Source organism: Oreochromis niloticus, linkage group LG22 (genome assembly GCF_001858045.2).
Source record: "Oreochromis niloticus isolate F11D_XX linkage group LG22, O_niloticus_UMD_NMBU, whole genome shotgun sequence".
In the NCBI taxonomy this organism is placed as follows: Eukaryota; Metazoa; Chordata; class Actinopteri; order Cichliformes; family Cichlidae; genus Oreochromis; species Oreochromis niloticus.
The window spans coordinates 4,950,408-4,966,219 of record NC_031985.2 but is presented as its reverse complement, the minus strand read 5'-3'; the positions used below and the strand labels follow the sequence as shown (position 1 = coordinate 4,966,219).

Below are 15,812 nucleotides of genomic sequence, written 5' to 3'. Positions count from 1 at the left end.
GGAACCGTTGTTCAGCGACCACACGGACCACCCTGCTCGCAGCGCCATTTTGTTGTGGAAGTTTTCCACTTAAATAAAGCCTGCAGATGAGCGGTGAGCGGTAGCTAACATTCTTTAATCAAAACACACAGAACAGAAAACCAAGCTTGTGGAGAGCCTGCATGACCACGGGGCAGGGTCAGCAGAGTCTTCCTGAGCCTAGCATGGCTCTCAGTTAAATACCTTCTCCAGGAACAAAAGGCAGTACAGCTGTTTCACACCTTAAGGTTCACACTCCCTTGCTACCTCCCAGAGTCCTCAAAGAGACAAAAGACTCTTCCTGTGGAGTGGTCTGCTTCCCCCCAACTTCCTTCTTACAGTATGGGTGTCAGACATGTTAAAATCCAGTGGCACCAAGGCATTATACAATAAAATAATGTGATTAGTACATAAGTAAAAGAAATTCCTTTACACTGGATGTTGGAAGTAAGTTCATTAAACTATGTTTTTTTATTTAATCTAGTAAAATGTTTATCTTTAAAATTAATTCTTAGACTGCTTAGATAAAAGAAAATGTTTTTTTTCCATTTACATTTTTTGTATTCATGGTTCTCCTGTTATATCACGGTCGGTTACTTAGAGCAGACGTTTTTTCTTTTCTATTTTTCTGTCATACAGAAATTAAAATACATTTATCTGTAAATAACAGTCATAAGAATAAGATCCTCCTGTGATTAGTTTCTACATTTCCACAAAGATAACTTTGATTAAATATAATTTCTGCAAGTGAAACTGTGCATTCATAAATGTTTTATATTATTGTGTCAGGCAGGTTCTTGATTCAGATTTAGTTTAAAATCATCTGAAATGTTAAATGATTGAAATCTACATGAAAAACATTTGATGATCGTGAGCAGCTGTTCTGTTCTTGTTTCATTAAATTCTTCAAAGCCGTCTATGATTCAGACTTTTAATGATTTTGAAGAAAAAACTTGTTTCCACATCTGCTTCTTTTATTTCCACTGTAGTTTGAACATATTTCAGCTCAAACTGTGTGATGATTCTCTCTGTGCTGATATGCATGAGAGGTTTCTTAAAGGGAAGTGAAACAATGTGTGAGTGAATGACTGGTGGAGCAGAAAAAACACCTGACAGAAACTTCTTAACAGAGAAATTCAAATTGTGGTTCCTGCCCTCTAATCTGATTGGTGTTTCCTAGGTGATACCCGCCCCGCCCTGACAGTGCTGCCCCCCTCCAACAAGGAGCTGGAGCAGGGGAAGGCCACGCTCATGTGTGTGGCCAACAAGGGCTTCCCCTCAGACTGGAGTCTGTCCTGGAAGACGAGCGACAGCAGTGGCAGCAGCAGCATCAGAGGGGAGGAGAGCAGGACTCCTGGAGTGCTGCAGAATGACGGCCTCTACAGCTGGAGCAGCACCCTGACGCTCACTGAAGACCAGTGGGGGAAGGTGGGCTCTGTGACCTGTGAGGCCACCCAGGGCTCCCAGACTCTGGTCTCGGAGATACTGAGGAGAGACCAGTGTTCCCAGTCCTGATGTCAATCACTGAGTCTTTGATACTGCTTTGTCTGTTTTCTCTGTCTCTGTTTCCCATATGGAAAAGATATATATAAATCTTATAAAGTTTGTATCTGTCTTGTGTGAAACTTGTATGAAAAGCATACATGAGTGAAAACAGATATAAGATCCCTTGAAAATTATATAAATGAAACTTGTATTTTTTTGGATACTTACTAAAACAATATATGAAAGTGGCCACTTTCATGAGTAAATCATATAAGTCATATATGATTTACTATATTAAGTAGGCCAAACCTTATGCAAGTCTTTTATAAGGTTTTTCTATTTCTTCTCCATATGAATTTCCTCAGATTTCATATTCATGTTTTCCTGCTTGTGATGTCGTTGATGGTTTTAATACTTCAAATAAAAAAATATTTCTTCAGTTAACCGTGTTCAAGGGTTTTAACTTAGCTGCTGTTCTGATAATCATCCTTAGGTTTCAGTAGGGATGCTTCCACAGATCAACGCGTCTATTTCTAAACACATTTCTACATAACTGGAAAAAGTTATTCATCAGTTAAAGACTTGCACCTCTTTACTTGATCCCATCCCCATTAAACTGTTCAAATCTGCATTTCATTGTTTTATAAATCATGTAGTAAATATTATCACCATCTCTCTGCAGACTGACATTTTCTCCGTTTCTCTCAAATATGCTTCTTAAGGACTCAAGAACAACAACTTAGATCCATTGATAATTAATAATTACAGACTTATTTCTAATCTGTCATTGCTCTGAAAATTTGTTGATAAAAACTTTTACAACCGAAATACTAAATGAAAAACTTTCAGCTGACAGTCTTTATGATAACTACCAATCAGGTTTTAGGACCAATCACAGCACAGAAACAGCTCTTGTTAAAATCATGAGTCAGGATGATTTCTCCTGATGAACCTGAAAACTTCAAAAAGTTGACGAGAGTCTCCGAGACAGATCCAGCTGGAAGATCATTTCTGTGACAAATATGTCGCTGCATATGATTTGGATGTTATGTATATTAGTTATGGACACATGTGATTTAATCATCAAAGCAGCTCATGACTTCTGGTTTTGACTCTGAGTCGATTTTTTTTTTAGCCTCAAATTTATGTTTAGATTATTTAAAATAAAAAATTTTTTTATGTCTAGCTGTATGATATTTAATGATTTTATTTTCATATCTGTTAACATAAAGGTCTTCTTTTAATGATAATTGTTAAAGTTTTACAAATCATAGATGATATTTTGGTGGCTCTAGTATGAAATGGAGGTCAAAGGTCACAGTGAGTTTTCTCAACAACTATTCGACTTTGGAACATGTTGACTGATTTTTACTCAATTTTTAGGGAAAAGAGAGAAAGAAACTATTTTTAGTGTGTGTGTGTGTGTGTGTGTGTGTGTGTGTGTGTGTGTGTCCTCAGTGAACTGTATCAGTCTCTGCAGTATCTTCCAGCTGCAGCAGTCAGTTCAGTTTCTGTTCAGTCTGACTGAGGGAGGTTTTTGTACGACTGTTTTTCACTGTGTGAACACACGCTCACTGCCAGGCCAGTGATAACTCTGACAGTAATAAACTGCTGCATCTTCAGCCTGGACTCCACTGATGGTCAGAGTGAAGTCAGAGTTTGATCCACTGCCTGTAAAACGAGCTGGAATCCCTGATTGTCGATTGCTAGCAGTATAAATGAAAAGTTTAGGAACTCCTCCATCTTTCTGTTGGTACCAGGCTAAACGGTTCCCACTAGCTACACGCTGACTGGTCGTACACTTGATGTTCACAGATCCTCCCACAGCAGAGCTCACTGCTCCAGGCTGAGTCACTGTGATCTGTCCTCTGGACTCTGAGGATACAGATACAAAAACATAAAGCAGCTTCATGGTTTTGTGGGCTTCATTTCAGAGGGTCAGATGTTGATAGAGGAGAGGAGTTTGATTCTCTGGACTTTACCTGTGAAGCAGCAGCAGAGGAGAGTCCAGATGAGGACGCAGATCAAAGTCATGTTTTTGATGAGGAGGATTTCTGTGGCTTCTGTTGTGATGAAGGACAGCTGTCAGTCATCCAGTGTTCAACTCTCAGGACTATAAACTCTCCCAGAGCACTGGAGCATGGTGCTGCTGATGCAAAGTGCCTCTCTATGGAAATGATCTGACTGACTCACATTTTATGTTGTTTTTCTTTGTATAAAAACAAAACAAAAACAATAAAATTGAGAAATACAAATATTCAGTTCAATCCAAATTGTTGATCAGTCTCTTCATCTATATATTAGTTTATATTGTATTAAGTGGAGGTAATTATGGTGAACAAAGCTGACGTACAAACTTAATGTCCAACTATTTTCTGTAACAACTCTCGATATTGTTATTTTTGGTCAGATAAAAATGTGAGGAACATGATAACATATAGATCTGTCTCTCTTATTATTGTTTTCTTTTATTGTTTTCAGACAGTAAACATTCGTTCTATAAATAGATTCTGATTCCATCGGTCAGCTCTCTGACAGCACTTCCATTCTGCACATCTCTAGATCCTTCCTCAGGTTTGTTTGTACAGCAGGATGTTCTTCCTTAATGTATCAATAATATGAAGGACAGCTGTCTTCAACATAACATACTGTTTCCCTCTCAGTGATTCCTGATTGATTAAATAATTCATGGCATCTTGTGGAAGAACATAAATTTGATTTCCACCAGTGAAAAATGTGAAACGCTATAAACAGAGAAAACATTTTAGACACATTTCTAACAAAGATGATTTTAACTGAAGAAGCTTCTCGGATGAGAGGTGAAACATCTTGAAGAAACTTAAAGAAGTCCAGCTGTTTCCTTTTCAAGCTCCTTACACTACCATGATCTGGATGACTGAGGACCTGCAGATCAATGATCTGACTCACACAGAGACGTGGATCAGTCCGATGATTTCTATCATTGGATCAATCACTTCCTGATAATATTGACCAACAGTGTCCAATTAATAATACTAATGATGATAATAATAACAACAATAATAATAATAATAATAATAATAACAACACATTTTACTTAAAAGTGCCTTTCAAAACACCCAAGGACACTTTACAGAACAAATAAGACAAGCACAAAAGCAGGAAATGAACACAATAATAAAACAAAGTAAGAGCATGGAGTAGTTATACAGAGTAGGCTATCTTGAACAGGCGGGTTTTGAGGGTGAACTTAAAAAGGGGGGGAAGAACTGATGTTTCTGAGGTCAGGGGGTGAGGAATTCCAAAGTCGAGGGGCAGAGCAACTAAAAGCCCCGCGCCCCATGGTAATAAGACGAAATGAAGGAACAGAAAGAAGAAGAGAAGAGGAGGATCTGAGGCACCAGGATGGGATGGACATCTGTACCAAATCAGAGAGATATGGTGGGGAGAGAGAATGAATAGCCTTAAATGTGTAAAGGAGTATTTTAAAATCAATGCGGAGTTGAACCAGGAGCCAGTGAAGCTGCTTCAGGATAGGGGTGATGTGGTGAGTAGAAGGAGTCATAGTAATAATACGGGCAGCAGAGTTCTGGACACGTCGAAGCTTGTTGATGGATCTTTGTGTAAGGCCAAATAAGAGTGAGTTACAGAAGTCAAGCCGAGAGGTAACGAGACTATGAACGAGCATAGCAGTGGCATGTGGAGTGAGGAAGGGGCGGAGGCGGTTGATGATGTGATATTATTGATGTGAGAGTTAAAGGATAATTTATTGTCAAGACATTCGACTTATTTGTGTTGAAATTGTTCCTTTCTGAATGTCTGTTATTTAAACCCAATTAATTTTCCTACAACATTATTTTTTTCATACCATTTTAAAGCTCTTTAAAGAAGTTAAACATTTTCCACTTTTATTGTTATATTCACATCGCATGTGTCCTTTTTACAAGTTGGCTCTCTGTGTTTTGAGGGTCAAAAGCTTCGTCCAGCACTATGTCAGGACTGAAATATTGAGAACTGACGTAGAAGAGCAGAGGGTCTCTTTTTGCTGCATGCTTACACATCACACTAGAAAACGGTTAGAAGGATATTTTCTGGGCCAAAGGGAGTCCGAACAGAATGTCCCGAACTAGATAAATAGAATCAGTATCAGGATAATATTAAATAATCAAGGCTGAGCAGGCAGGTGTTTTTGTCTCTGTCATTCCAGGAAAAGGAGCTGATAATGAGGGAGGTGAGAGGAGAAGGAGGCTCGAAGGGAGACAACAGGGTCTTTCTGAGGTTCCTGTTTGAAAATGATATACCCAAAACGAATAGAGTATTTCTCTTCAATTACAAACTCTATGTAGACAATCTTGGTATCAAATAAAGCCGACACTTGTGAGATTTCATCAAAGGTGTAAATATTACAGCAGGTGTTACTGTATCAAAGTTACTGAGGTGGGAACACAGAAAAAATACGTCAATTTTTTTCCTCACCCAATTTATTTTTGGATTTGATTGCATATAACCATTTTCAAAATATGCTTCACTAGCAAATAAACTCCAGAAAACCAGTGATTAACATTTGAACATGATCTGTGCAAAGACTGATGCTGCTGAAGTGAAACACAGAAATGTTACAGTGGGTTGTATAAACTCATAGTCAGGCGTTTTGCCAATTGGCACATTTTGGTACCATCTGTGAGTTGAAATTTCTTAGTTATTGAACAGCAGAAATGATTTAACTTTATTTAGATGCCTAAAGACACTTGTTTCGAGAATATTTTGAAATGAGCTACAGAGAAATGGCAGCATAAGTCTTGATTATCATATTTAACTTTTTTGACATATTTGTGATCTTCTTTTGCAGCTGGTTCAGTGAATTTTGATCAGAGCATGAAGAATCTGTGAGATCTCTGCTTTTGGAAAATGTTTCATTTTCCTGTTAGATGCTGAGAAGTGAACATGGGGTTCAACTTGTGTTTACGCAAGTTTTGAAAAATGACACAACTGCTCTTTTAATTGTTTGTTGTTTTCACTGTGTTTGGTGGTTGTAGAAATGGTCAAAGGAGCTTGCAAAGAAAAGCGTCTGGACTTCTTTAAGTTGCTTGAAGACGTTTCACCTCTCATCCGAGAAGCTTCTTCAGTTCTAAGGTCAAATGACCGAGAGTCCCAGATTTAAACCCAGTGGGAGTATCCCCCCAAAGAGGGACAAAGGACCCCCTGATGATCCTCTACCTAATCACATGAGCCAAGGTGTGAAAGCGGGTGTGGGACCTAATCAGCCAGGGTTTCGGGTGAGCTCATTGTGAAACCTGGCCCCACCTTGTCATGTGATTTCCTGAGGTCAGATGGCCCAGGATGTGAGTGGGCGTTAAGGCGTCTGGGGAGGGAACTCAAAACTGGATTATAGATGGCAGACAGTTGGTGTCGTAAACCACCGCCTCTGTTCAAAGATGGTCGCTCACAGTGGAGATAGATGGCTTCTTTCACTCCTCTTTCAAACCATCTGTCCTCTCTGTCCAAAATGTGAAAATTGGCATCCTCGAAAGAGTGACCTTTATCCTTTAGATGCAGATGGACTGCTGAGTCTTGTCCTGTGGAGGTGGCTCTTCTATGTTGTGCCATGCGCTTGTGAAGTGGCTAGTGAAGTGGTAGACTCAGCAGACAGCAGACTATGTTCTGTTACCACTTATTTTATTATTGTAGTGGAGGTGTGGTCTTTGGCTCCACTGCAGGGGAGGGGTGGTGCAGCAAGCTCGAGGAGCAGTAATCACACTCTCACCTTTTTTCAGTGACGCCGGCACCTGAGGTGAACAGTGGAGACAACTGCAAAGCTGTCTGGCCAGAGTCAGAACAGAAAGAAAAACTGTGTGTGCTGTAAATAAAACTCTCCTCAAGCACGCTGCGCCTCACGAGTCATGACGGAGGTTTACAGTTATGTACACCAACAGCTGCAGGACTTATGAGAACAGATTTATAATCAGGGTTTCTGATGACACCGTCCTCTTTTGTGAAGTGATTTGTGAAATAATCTAATGATAAATATTTGAACCTAAATGGTTTCAGAAGCTGTAACACTGAGAAGGAAGTCAATGTTATTCATGGACTGGACGTCCAGATTGTACCAAGATATTTGCAACACAGCACAATCTTTCAACGTCAGCTCAAGTTCAATGTGAAGAGAGTCCATCGTAAAACAGGGATAAGAGAGAATAAATAATTGTTAAGAAGGCTGAACTCTTTTAATGTTAATAAAAAAAGTTTAGTTTAACTTTATACAAAGGAACCTGGAGGCCAGCACGTGGATGTGGACCCAAACGCAGACTCAATCACAGGAAGTCGGGATAAAGTTCCCTCACAAGCTTTATTATGCAACACAATAATAAACAATGGCACTGGAGAAGATTTCTTAGCGTGGGGATCACGAAAGTGAAGGTTTTGGCAGGTGGAGTGGAGGTTGCTCCAGTGGAAGCGATGTTGGCTGGGTGAGCTGGATGGATGGGTGTATTGAGCTCAATATGATGAATCCAGTGATCCAGAACAGTTGAAGGCAGGAGAGCAGACAGGTGATGAAACATGAGTCCGTGAACATGAAGCAGCATGAGCATGACCAGCGTAAAGGTAGGTATGCAAACTGCTGATAATGTGACTGATGGATCTGAGAAGCTACTGAGAGCACAAGGAGAACAAGGAAAGTTAAACACAGCACGAGACGTAAAGGTGGCCTGTAACTGTCACTTCCTGCGGGGGGCAGATCGTGTGGCGTGTGTGTGGAGGACCCAGGTGTGGACACAGACGAGGAGACAGAAGAATTCCAACAAAAAGCGAGCCTTTATTTGTCTGAGACTCAGGAACAGAAAACCAAGTGAGAACAAAACTAAACTTAAACCTATACTGGTGAAAAACTTACTATGAACATGATGCAGCGGAACATGAAAGAAGCTCTGAAATATATGAGATCCAGAAACATGAACATGTCCTGCACCACATCATGAAAGACCCGAGGAGACAAGAAGAGTGAGGAAACAGACGGCATGATGAGGAACGAATGGAAACACACAGACTAAATACACAAGGGGTGATCATGGGAAGTGGAAACACAAAGGAAACAGCTGACACAAATGCACATAATGACACACTGGTGACATATAAAACTAAGCACACTGACCAAGGGAAACACAGGACCTTTACAAAATAAAACAGGAAACACAGACAAGACAATACCAGCTTAACAGACTTGGCACACATGATAAACTAGACAAGAACCCAAACACAGAAACCAAGGAGACAGTGATAAATAATGGCTAACTTTAACCTCAACTAAAAGTTAAATAGGCACAACACATGAACTATAATCACAAATCTAATATAAGACGAAGACAAAATACACTCAGAGCGCTGGGTCAGAAACCCAGCCAGTGACAGTAACTAACATGTTTTGAGCAGACGGACCAGCAAAGAAGATGCTGGTCTTAAATACTGCCGCCTGTCCTGGATCACAATCAGGTGAACATGGCAGGTGTGCTGACGAGGGCTCCGCCCCGAGGTGGAAGCACAGAGACATCATGAAATAATACAGCCAACTCCCCCTGACCATGACACTTTTAATGTCCATTTATAGAAAGTCATTTCTTTAACTGCTGGTTCAGTGTTTTATTTATAAATACCTGCTCCAAAACCACGGAGGTCAGGCAGAGAGATTTGTGTTCAGTCTGAAAATGAAGAAGGAAAAAAACATTATTATCCATCCTGAACGTGTTTTGTCATCTGAGTTCAGGAAGTTGTTCTCAGGTCACCGTTACCTTGTACCTCAGTGTAGAACAAACACAAACTTCAAATCCTTCATTCCCTCAGCTGTTAGATTCCTGAACGCTGACAGGAGTCGTTTAGATGAATGTTTCTGTGATTGTTCATTTTGAGACATTTACCCTTCATATTCTGCTTATTTATTTTGAACATTTTTGTTCATTTTGATGTATTTATTTACTTTTCCTTGACCTCATTGCTTGTTTATCTCTGCCTTGACCTGCAACAGTGCTTGTGATTATTGTTTAAAGACTGTAGGCTGTGTGAGTTTGACCATGTGAGCAGGTAGTGTGGGAAAGCTGCAAACAAATTTTGGAATTAATAAAATTATCTGAAATATGAATCTAATTTTAAAAAGGCAACTTATAAAATCATGTTGCACTGTTTCTTTTTTCGGTTTTTATGTTTATAAAATTATGCAAACAGTGAATTATTTTGTTGAGTTTGTTTGTTTCAGAGTCAGAGAGCCGTGTCTCTCTACAGTCAGAGGTTTTTGTACGGCGGCTCAATGAGTTTGTATCACTGTGGTACACGTTCGGTGGAGGAACCAGACTGGATGTTAACTGTAAGTACATTTGACTCATTTATGAAGCTAAAACCTGTATCATTAAGGTTAATTTCCTTCTACATAAATACTTCATGTTTCTCATGAATAGAAAATCTAATATCAGTGTAAATTTTGAATTCAGACTAAAATCGTCTTGTGCATTTATTTTTACTGGAAATTAAACTTTTAAAAGGTTTTTTTTTTCTTGTAGAAAAGTAGAAAAAGTTTATATATTTTACATTTCATAAACGTTTTGTCTTCGACCTTTTGCTGCAAATAATGTGATGTCCCTTTAAAACTCATAGTTCTTACAGATTTAACATAATTAACGACACATTAACAGTGTGCTGTCTGAGGTTTGATCATTTTATGAATTTTAAAGTGTGAGTAAGTACAGTTATCTTTATTGTTCGAAATACAGCAAAAACAAGTCAATGCTGTTTTCTGTTTTATTTACTAAATTGTTTATGACAAAATTCTCACATTTTAATTTTAATTTGTTTTCTAATTGTAAAACTAATAAATTATTCAAACATAACACACACGAGAACATCAGAAGTCAAAGAAACACTTTAATATTTTCATCTTTGGTACTGAAACTCGTCTGTTGCCATGGTTCAGCAGTGAAGCTTGTCTGTTACCATGGTTACCAAGCTCAGAGAGGGAAGTGAAACAGCTGGAGAGCAGTTTCACCCAAACTCCCAGTTTCTCTAACATCTATTCTCTCTCTCTCTCTCTGCAGTGGGTCGAGTCCCCCCCTCCCTGACTGTGCTGGCGCCCTCTAGTGAGGAGCTGCAGCAGGGGAAGGCTACAGTCATGTGTGTGGCCAACAAGGGCTTCCCCTCAGACTGGAGGCTGTCCTGGAAGGTGGATGGAAGAAGCAGCAGTGGAGAGGAGAGCAGGAGCCCCGGGGCGCTGCAGAATGACGGCCACTACAGCTGGAGCAGCACCCTGAGGCTCCCTGCAGACCAGTGGGAGAAGGTGGGCTCTGTGACCTGTGAGGCCACCCAGGGCTCCCACACTCCACTCTCAGAGACTCTGATGACAGACCAGTGTTCCCAGTCCTGAGCTGACTCACTGGGACTCTGATACTGGCTTTAGTCTGCAGCTTCTCTCAGTCTGCTCCCTCTGTGTCTGTATTGCTTTGATAGTTTTCATGTTTTCATGCTTGTGGCACTGTTGATGGTTTTAATACTTCAAATAAAAACTGAGGTCTTCAAATAGTGGTTTTCATGTGTTTCCATTCAGCTGCTCTTCTGTCTGATAATCATCCTTCAGGTTCAACAGTGATGCTTCCAAACACTGAAAATCTCTCCTTCAGTAACTTTTACTGAGAGAATCACATGTGCTGTATCACATCAGACTGTAAATGTAAAAAAAAAATACATGAACAAATAAAGCAATAAGTCAATAAATAAAGTCACAGCCAACATTTGCTCCCTGCTATAAATAATTTTAAAATCTTTTTCGTTTTGTAGCTTTGTTTCCTGTTGGGTGTAGCAGAGGCAGCAAAAGGTTGTGACAGAATATTGTAACCAGCATGTGACCCATAATGAGACCCTTCTTTATTTCATTCAATGTCATTAAATAAAAGTCAAACATAAAAAATAATATTTTTCTAAAAGTGAGAAACTCTAAAATGAATTCATGTTTCATGTGTGTTATTTGAAGTTTAATTCTGTGTGTGTGTGTGTGTCTGTGTGTGTGTGTGTGTGTCCTCAGTGAACTGTATCAGTCTCTGCAGTATCTTCCAGCTGCAGCAGTCAGTTCAGTTTCTGTTCAGTCTGACTGAGGGAGGTTTTTGTACGACTGTTTTTCACTGTGTGAACACATCCTGACTGTTAACATAGAATTCACCCTGACAGTAATAAACTGCTGCATCTTCAGCCTGAATCTGACTGATTGTCAGAGTGAAGTCAGAGTTTGATCCACTGCTTGTGAAACGATCTGAAATCCCTGAGACTTTGCGATTTCCATAGCTAGTGAGCAGTTTAGGACGTTCTGCGTCTTTCTGTTGGTACCAGAATTGAGAATCTCCATCATCTACCCTGTGACTCGTCTTGCAGTTGATGTTCACAGATCCTCCCACAGCAGAGCTCACTGCTCCAGGCTGAGTCACTGTGATCTGTCCTCTGGACTATGAGGATACAGAGACAAAAACATAAAGCAGCTTCATGGTTTTGTGGGCTTCATTTCAGAGGGACAGATGTTGATAGAGGAGAGGAGTTTGATTCTCTGGACTTTACCTGTGAATGAGATGAGATGCCACAAGGCTGCTGCTGTTCTTTTAATAAAGCTTTTAATAAACAGGATGTAGTTCATCCCAAAAGGAGAGACAAAGTTCCTCTCTTGCTGTGAGAGGTTTTTGTATGACGTTGTATCACTGTGTGAACGGGAAGCTGTTACACTGCTGACAGTAATAAACTCCTGCATCTTCAGCCTGAACTCTGCTGATAGTCAGAGTGTAGTCAGTCCCAGATCCACTTCCACTGAAACGATCAGAAACTCCAGACTGACGGTTTGTAGCAGAATAAATTAAGAGTTTGGGAGATTCTCCGTCCTTTTGAAGGTACCAGTGGAGGCATGTGCTGACACTTGAACTGGCTTTACATCTGACAGAGACAGTCTGTCCTGGAACAACAGACTGGGATCCAGGAGACTGAGTCAGGACTTTTTGTCCCCATGAACCTGAAAACATGAAAACAAGCAAAAAAAGATGACCAACATCCAAACATTTGAGGATCATTTCTTTAACATTGAGAACAGATGGAAGAAGGTCAGTGCTGCTGGTTTCAGAGTTTCTCCATCGTAGCAGAACATCATTGTGGTGAACCTGGCTGCATGCTGAAGCAAAGTTTCCACAGAGAGTCTCACCCTGAACAAGGAGCCCCAGGGTGGCCAGCAGTAGAGTCAGTGACATCATCATTGTGCTGCTGGTGTGTGAGTGGCTCTGAAAGGCCTGGACAGCCACTGATCAACACTGGCCTCTTAACAGCTGTGAGCAGAGAGGCAGGACACATATGCAAACACACAGAGTCAGCTGCAGCTGTCCTCAACATAAAAGGCTGATTTACTCTTAGTGAGCAGTGAATAATTAAATAATTTATGAGAGTGGAGAGAAACAAGTCTGATTTTAAAAAGGGATGATGATTAAAACTGTGTAGTTATTATAAAGTATTGTGTCATTGTTATAGGATAGTACAGTAGCACTTAAGCTGGTACAGTAGGAACTGGTGTGAAACGATGACAAGCAAGAGCAGTGACTATTGTGCTACATTTTTACCTTTTATGAGTCCGTTTACACTTTTTTGCTATAACCAAAGCTCGTTGATTTTACATTGAGACTTCAAAGGATAACGGTGACTTTTAGTCAGATATTTAAAGTGATGTCTTTTTATTTGTGTGTTCTTCAAGTGAGTCTAAGTTGTATGTGTGCTCTATCATAGTTTATTAATGAAGAATGTAAATTATTGATGCTGGCATTAGATATTTTCTGTCCTGCAGTTTGCCCTCCACTCTGCAAGATCCAGCCAGAGGCAGTTTCACCTGTTAATCTGTTGACATCCATGCCTTCACAAGTTGATAAACGGCATCATCTGTAAGTAATACTGTTTGTTATCACTGAGACGACTTGTGTGCATTATTATATGTTGTGAAGGCGTGATATAGTTTGTAGTTTGAATTTAATTTGAATGCATGTATAACCTAAGCTAGTAAGGTTAAGCTAGCTCATATGCCATGTGGTTTCTTTAACATTTTGATCATGAGCGTGATTTCATTTGATGTTTTATTCGGGCACTCACTAAGCAGTTAAATATTGTGCTCATATTTTTGAATATGTGTTTGTTATATGGTATATTGATGCAACATCTTTATTGGTTTATTTCTGGTTTTGTCAACAGTTTCACACTTTTTCCTTATTAAATCATTCAACTCAACACATCGGCCTGTTCCTTGGATTTTGATTAAGAGAGTGTTTATCTGTCTGTATAGCTGAGTCTACGTTCACGAGGACAACACTCAGTGAGGACAAAACATTATTCTACATACTTCACGAAGCATAAATTGTTTCCTGACAAAATTTAAGGAGTTCATAAAAAAATACAATTTATGTTTGTGTGTGTGTGTGTGTGTGTGTGTGTGTGTCTGTGTGTGTCCTCAGTGAACTGTATCAGTCTCTGCAGTATCTTCCAGCTGCAGCAGTCAGTTCAGTTTCTGTTCAGTCTGACTGAGGGAGGTTTTTGTACGACTGTTATTCACTGTGTGAACACCCACTGACTGTTAACATTGAATTCACCCTGACAGTAATAAACTGCTGCATCTTCAGCCTGGACTCCACTGATGGTCAGAGTGAAGTCAGAGTTTGATCCACTGCTTGTGAAACGGTCTGGAATCCCTGAGACTTTGCGATTTCCATAGCTAGTGAGCAGTTTAGGACGTTCTCCATCTCTGTGCTGGTACCAGAACTGATCTTCTCCATCATCTACCCTGTGACTCGTTTTGCAGTTGATGTTCACAGTTCCTCCCACAGCAGAGCTCACTGCTCCAGGCTGAGTCACTGTGACCTGTCCTCTGGACTCTGAGGATACAGAGACAAAAACATAAAGCAGCTTCATGGTTTTGTGGGCTTCATTTCAGAGGGACAGATGTTGATAGAGGAGAGGAGTTTGATTCTCTGGACTTTACCTGTGAAGCAGCAGCAGAGGAGAGTCCAGATGAGGACGCAGATCAAAGTCATGTTTTTGATGAGGAGGATTTCTGTGGCTTCTGTTGTGATGAAGGACAGCTGTCAGTCATCCAGTGTTCAACTCTCAGGACTATAAACTCTCCCAGAGCACTGGAGCATGGTGCTGCTGATGCAAAGTGCCTCTCTATGGAAATGATCAGAGTGGGTCTAACAGGGATTTGGTTCAGTCTGCTAATGTTGTTTAGTATAAATTAAGACTTTATATTTATAATCAGGACAGTTGACTGCAGACTCCTAGAGAGAGAGAAAGAGACAGAATGTTTCTCTTATTTTTGTTTCGGGGTTTTTTTGGAAGGACGGGGCTTCTTTGTCATTACTCTTTTATGTTTCTGGAAATACTTTAGTTCACTGGGTTTTGTGGGAATTCCTTTATGCGCAGCTCTTTTAAGGTATCACCACAGCATTTTTCTTTGATTGGGCCCTTGTAGCACTTCACTTGCTCTTTCTTTTGCAGCCCTTCTGTTGTAGATTCCCTGCTGTTCTTTGAATTATTATCCTGTTGCATGACCCAATTGCCCCCCCCCAAAAAATAAAATAAAATAAATAAATAAATAAAATAAATACTACTAATAATGATAATAATAAAATACACTTTTCTTTACTTAAGAATGCATCCCGTAGACCCTTGTTTTTGGGGTTAGGGTTAGGGTAAGATGATCAAACATTCAAGGATCATTTCTTTAACATGGAGAACAGATGGAAGAAGGTCAGTGCTGCTGGTTTCAGAGTTTCTCCATCATAGCAGAACATCATTGTGGTGAACCTGGCTGCATGCTGAAGCAAAGTTTTCACAGAGAGTCTCACCCTGAACAAGGAGCCCCAGGGTGGCCAGCAGTAGAGTCAGTGACATCATCATTGTGCTGCTGGTGTGTGAGTGGCTCTGAAAGGCCTGGACAGCCACTGATCAACACTGGCCTCTTAACAGCTGTGAGCAGAGAGGCAGGACACATATGCAAACACACAGAGTCAGTCATCTTTCCTCATCATGTCATCCTGTGTCATGTGACATGTTCATCCTGCTTTTTTTCATTTGTCTTTTTATTTATTTAATTTGCATTTATTAATTAAAGATATGTCAGCACATAGGAACATGTATATTTACTTAAGTATCGAAATCTCCACAATGTTTTTTCAACTTGTGTTTAAAAGGTTAAACTTGAAGAATTATTCTTTTCCCATTTCTTCCATATTTTACTTTCAGAGAGTGTGTAATTACTCATGCTTTGGTAGTTATGAATATAAATAATT

The 15,812-nt window shown here is 39.9% G+C and overlaps 4 gene segments (V, D, J or C); 2 read left to right on the top strand and 2 right to left on the bottom strand.

The window, feature by feature from the left end:
* LOC109194584 (Ig kappa-b4 chain C region-like) overlaps window positions 1–1,947 on the top strand; it is a 74,135-nt gene extending 72,188 nt beyond the window's left edge. The window contains 1 exon segment of the C gene segment in view: window positions 1,199–1,947. Coding sequence covers window positions 1,199–1,533 — 335 coding nt within the window.
* The window catches only part of LOC102076541 (Ig kappa chain V-V region MOPC 21-like), an 811,057-nt gene that overhangs the window by 213,796 nt on the left and 581,449 nt on the right, over window positions 1–15,812 (top strand).
* On the bottom strand, window positions 12,179–13,194 carry LOC112843409 (immunoglobulin kappa variable 2D-29-like). The segment is given in 2 exon segments: window positions 12,179–12,505; window positions 12,692–13,194. Coding segments are annotated over 2 exon segments (360 nt in total).
* On the bottom strand, window positions 13,719–14,555 carry LOC112843402 (Ig kappa chain V region 3368-like). The segment is given in 2 exon segments: window positions 13,719–14,396; window positions 14,504–14,555. Coding segments are annotated over 2 exon segments (375 nt in total).